This window comes from Nematolebias whitei, chromosome 6 (assembly GCF_014905685.2).
Source record: "Nematolebias whitei isolate Nwh7 chromosome 6, NemWhi1, whole genome shotgun sequence".
NCBI lineage: Eukaryota > Metazoa > Chordata > Actinopteri > Cyprinodontiformes > Rivulidae > Nematolebias > Nematolebias whitei.
In genome coordinates this window covers 25187186-25191669 of record NC_056503.1, presented here as the reverse complement: position 1 = coordinate 25191669, position 4484 = coordinate 25187186, and the positions used below count along the sequence as shown (strand labels likewise).

The window sequence follows — 4484 nt, the reverse complement described above, 5'->3', positions numbered from 1 at the left end:
CTATCTATCTATCTATCTATCTATCTATCTATCTATCTATCTATCTAGATATATAGATATATGAGTAATTCATTGAGAGCTCTTTAGCTGTAAAGACAAAACTAAAGTAACAGTAAATGACCCTTATGCCCAGAGGATGTGTAAAATAGCAACAAACAGTTTCACCAGAGCAATTTACATCTTGGGTAAATTATTTCAGTGTCATGTTCGGCTCCTGTCTGCTCCTCGTCTACCTGTACTGTAATATGCAGGCAGATGAAATTACCTCTAAAGCCCTCTTCTCTGACCTTCTCAGTGAACCCTGTTTTTACAGCTTGCCATAATTAATATCACTAAAAAGCATCTGTTTCCATTGTTGCCTGCAACCCTGTCAACATGTGCTGTGCTCAGCCAACAGATGGTACGGGAGCAGTATGTCAGCGCCACCGAGGGCAGCAGCTCGGCCGGGCCGCTGCCTGACTACATCTACAAGATCGGCATCTACGGCTGGAGGAAACGGTTTCTTTATCTGTTTGTGCTGCTGCTCATCGTCATCCTGGTGGTTAACTTCGCCCTCACCATCTGGATCCTCCGGGTGATGTGGTTCAACACGGTGTGCTGATTTCATGTGCTCTTGAGTTATATTGTTCTAAGTTATCATTTTAATCAGATCTTTGGAAGTGTGGCTGTGTGAACAGATTATGATCAAACAATCGCTCCCCTGTTTATTTACCTGTTTTACATCATTAATTTATTTGCATCAGACTCTTGTTCTTGGCCACTATCAACAGCAGCAGTTAGCTGTGGCATTTCCTGTACTGTTCGTCATCATACATGTTTGGGTTAGACACCTCGTGCAAGCAGACAAAATGCTACCATTCTGCCAATTTAATTTAATTTAATTTAATTTTAATTACCAGTAGTTGAGTATGAACTAAAAGCTGAAAGTAGTAGAAGAGCAGCTTAAGCTAAAAGTTGAAAAACTAAAGCTAAAAATAAAAGGTTGAAGAACTGTAGCCAAAAAATTGAAATGATTAAAAGAGTAGCTAAAAGCTAAATGTAGCATGTTAAGACAAAGGCAGTGAGAATGCTTAAGCAGATTTCAAAGGGAACAATGTTTTTGAAGGAATTAAAGAGATTTTAACAAACTTTTAAAAACTTTATTTTAAACCGTTAAATCCTGTGAAAACTGTAAAAGTAAAAACAAACGATACCAAAATGTTCGCTGTTCCTAATCAAGCTGAACGTTTTACAGTAATTTACAATCTGACTGGTTAAAACAGCTCAAAGTATGTGGAAATAGACTGGAGTCCAAAAAACACAAAGAGCAGAAGAAACCATAAAAAAGAAAAAAAAATAGTGAATGCTGACTCAGCGTTTAGTCAAATAAACAGCTGACAGCAGCAAAATGCAACGAAACAAGATTGGAGCAAAACAACTGAGAACCAGGAAGTGAAGTAATGAAAAACAGCTCAGGCATACAATAGGAACTAAATATGAGATTTAAAAAAATGCAAAGAAACCAAAGGCTATAAAGTTTACTGCTGACCTGGACATCTGTGTCCTCAGGTGAACCCTGCAGGTTCTCAAAATATAGATGTAATGCTCTAAAATTACTGAACTGAGAAGTGGAGACACCCACGACAACCCTGTGATTAAAATGTGTCGCACAAATGTTTTTTGAACATACTATTTTCAGCCCTAGCTGATTAGAATAAATAAGCCATAACTTCTTTATGCTCCTTTCAGCTTTGCTCTGCTATTTCAGCTACTATTTGATGTTTTTAGCTTTTTCAGCTAATTCCATATTAGCTCATTTCAGCTCTTTCCACTTTCTTCTGGAAGTTCAAGCTTCTTTCTGCATTTTCAACCACTTTTCAGCTATTTTTTGCTAATTTCAGCCTTTTTTTAGCTGATTTCCTAATTTTTGTGCTCATATTTGCTTATTTAAACCTAAGGCAGTAAATATGTGTTCTTTCTGCTTTCTTCTGCTAATTTGGGCTTGTTCTTCCATTTAAACTACATTTCAGCATGTTTTTAGCTAATTTCAGCTGTTTTTCAGCAAGTTCTTCAGCAATATGCATTTGCACTGCATTTTCGCAGGAAATGCAATTTCTCTAGTTATTAATAGGTGGAGCATCAGTGTTCTGTATGTTTAGCTTCTTTCAGGACATCTTGTCAGTATTCTGTATCCAATCCAGGCAGTAGCTCTGGATTTATGCTAAACAGCAAAAAACGTGTCTAGGACAAGGTGTGAGAGCTCTTTTTTTATTCCGTCTCTCCTCATGTTTTCTTCCCTTTTCTCATCTAAGCCAAAATATTATTCTGAGCAAGAATAAGAAGGCCGTGCTTTTTATAGTAGCAGCTTCGTGCACTCCGTCCATCTTTCGGACGACTGTTCGGTGCAACGATAATAAAGCTTATTCTGATTCTGAAATAGGCCTGTCACGATAAACAATAAATCAATTAATCGCATGATAAATGAAAATGATCAACCTCATTTTCATTTATCAGCTTTATCGTTTCTTCGTGTCTCTCTCTTTCTACTGAAGACACTGGATGACAAAAAGCTCAACTCTGGTGCTCTTCACTGACCCCTCCCTTTCTCTTTTCTCTTTAAAATCTGTTTAACCGTCAAAAATTGTGTTTTGGGATCGTTAAAAGTAGCTAAACTGAGAAGCTAAGCTATGAGCTAAGCTAACAGACCGACCTTGAGAAAAAAACTCTGTCTTGCCGAAGATCCAAAATTCATAAACCCGTACCTTTGTGTAAAAAGTTTTTTTTCTCTGAAAAAAGAAGCTGAGAACTTGTTTACTAATTTTTTATTAAAAGCTTTGTGTGAAAAATGCTATACTAAAGAGCTCAAACCACACCGAGCATCCGCCGTTTTTGGAACCAAAGAGAGACAGCCCATGACATGTCAAGGGGCCTCCCTCCCATTTTTCTTAAAGTGACACACTGCTCGCTCCCTCACTGTCCTTCCTTCGGTTCAAAGAGTCTAATACTGCCATCTGGTGATCAAATAAATGTACTACACTCAAAACAAATTAAACAACATTTATTTTAAAATTTGGCAATAATTACTAATTATTGTCAAATTTCAAACATTATCATTTATTGTAATAATTCCTGAGAAAATTAATCGCCCAGTAAAATTTGTTATCGCGACAGGCCTGATGCTAAATGAGTGATGCAACAACCTAACACAACTATTTTACTGCACCACATGCACTATGGAAGTGTGGTTATTAAGTTTAAATGATTCTGAATGAACTTTTTTTTTTATCCACATGTAATTTAAATCATGACCCTTGTTGTAGGACGGGATGGGACTCCTACAAGTTCACTCTAAAGGGGTCAAGCTGGAAGAAGGCGAGTCAGAGTTTCTGTTTCCACTCTACGCTCAGGGGATTCACTCCAGAGAAGTAAGCTCCTCTGAAACACAAACTTTTGTTCTCTTCCTACATATCTCTAATTGTACTTGTTGTTTTTTCTGTTTGAGCGACATGTCAGAATAAACTGGACTTGGCAGACCTGCACAGCCAACATGAGGAAGCGCTCAGCTTCCTATTAACCTCAGGGATATTTGTAGTGGGAAGTGGTTTATGGCCTGGCTGCTCGCAGCAGATGGGAACACTTTGCAGTCGTTGTTTACATGTTGTGGCTTTTCTCTCTCACAGCAGCAAATTTCTAAAGCATTTTTGTTTAAACTTATGGGCCTCATTAAATGTGTATAGTCCAATTACAGATGGATATACATATTCTATAATGGAAGTATTTTGAATGAGAAGCAGTGTTTAGTTTGAAAAGTGTGCAGCTTTATAAACACTGTGGCTGCAAAGAAACTAAAGAGATTTAATGGTGCTCTGAGCTTTTTCAACAGATTTTAAAAGCTTATGTTTTCTGTCTGTTGCGACCTGTTTTAAATATTTGTGTAAAATAAAGCAAACTGGTGTCACAGTGGATCAGTTGGTAGAGTTGCTGCCTCTCAGTAAGAAGGCCACCGGTTCAAATCCCATCTGGGGACCTTTCTGGGTGGAGTTTGCATGTTTTCTCCATGCATGCGTGGATTTTCTCCAGGTTCTCTGGTTTCTTCCCACAGACCTAAATCATGCATGTTGGGCTGAGTGGTAACTAAATTGTCTCTAAGTGTGAGTGAGAGAGTGAATAGTTGTTTGTCTCATTTGTCTTTATGTGGCCCTGTGATGGACTGGAGACCTGTCCAGGGTGTCCCGCGCCTCTCACACAGTGACTGCTGGACATGGGCACCAGTGACCCAGAAAGAAGAGTGGGTAAAGATAATGGATGGATGAAAACACGTTCAATAAGACAGTGTTTGTGGGGTGATTTCCTGATGCTTCTGATTTGTTGTTGTCTGGATATTTAAAAAAAAAAAAAACTTTAGTGGTAGTCTGCAGCTGTACATTTTAATTAGTTTATTAAATAATACAAGACAAACTTCTGGTTCAACTGTAAAACAATAATTTTTCTCCCACTTGATATAT

The 4484-nt window shown here is 38.0% G+C and overlaps 1 protein-coding gene across 2 annotated transcripts in view; it reads left to right on the top strand.

Moving 5' to 3' along the window:
- The window catches only part of sgcg (sarcoglycan, gamma), a 38237-nt gene that overhangs the window by 16344 nt on the left and 17409 nt on the right, over positions 1-4484 (top strand). Inside the window, exons 2-3 of one of the 2 annotated variants that reach the window (XM_037677460.1) lie at positions 398-592; positions 3300-3404. In XM_037677460.1, the coding sequence (XP_037533388.1) occupies positions 398-592; positions 3300-3404 (300 nt within the window). Of the gene's footprint in view, positions 1-390; positions 593-3299; positions 3405-4484 lie in introns of both variants that reach the window. The other variant, XM_037677459.1, reaches the window with a different exon arrangement.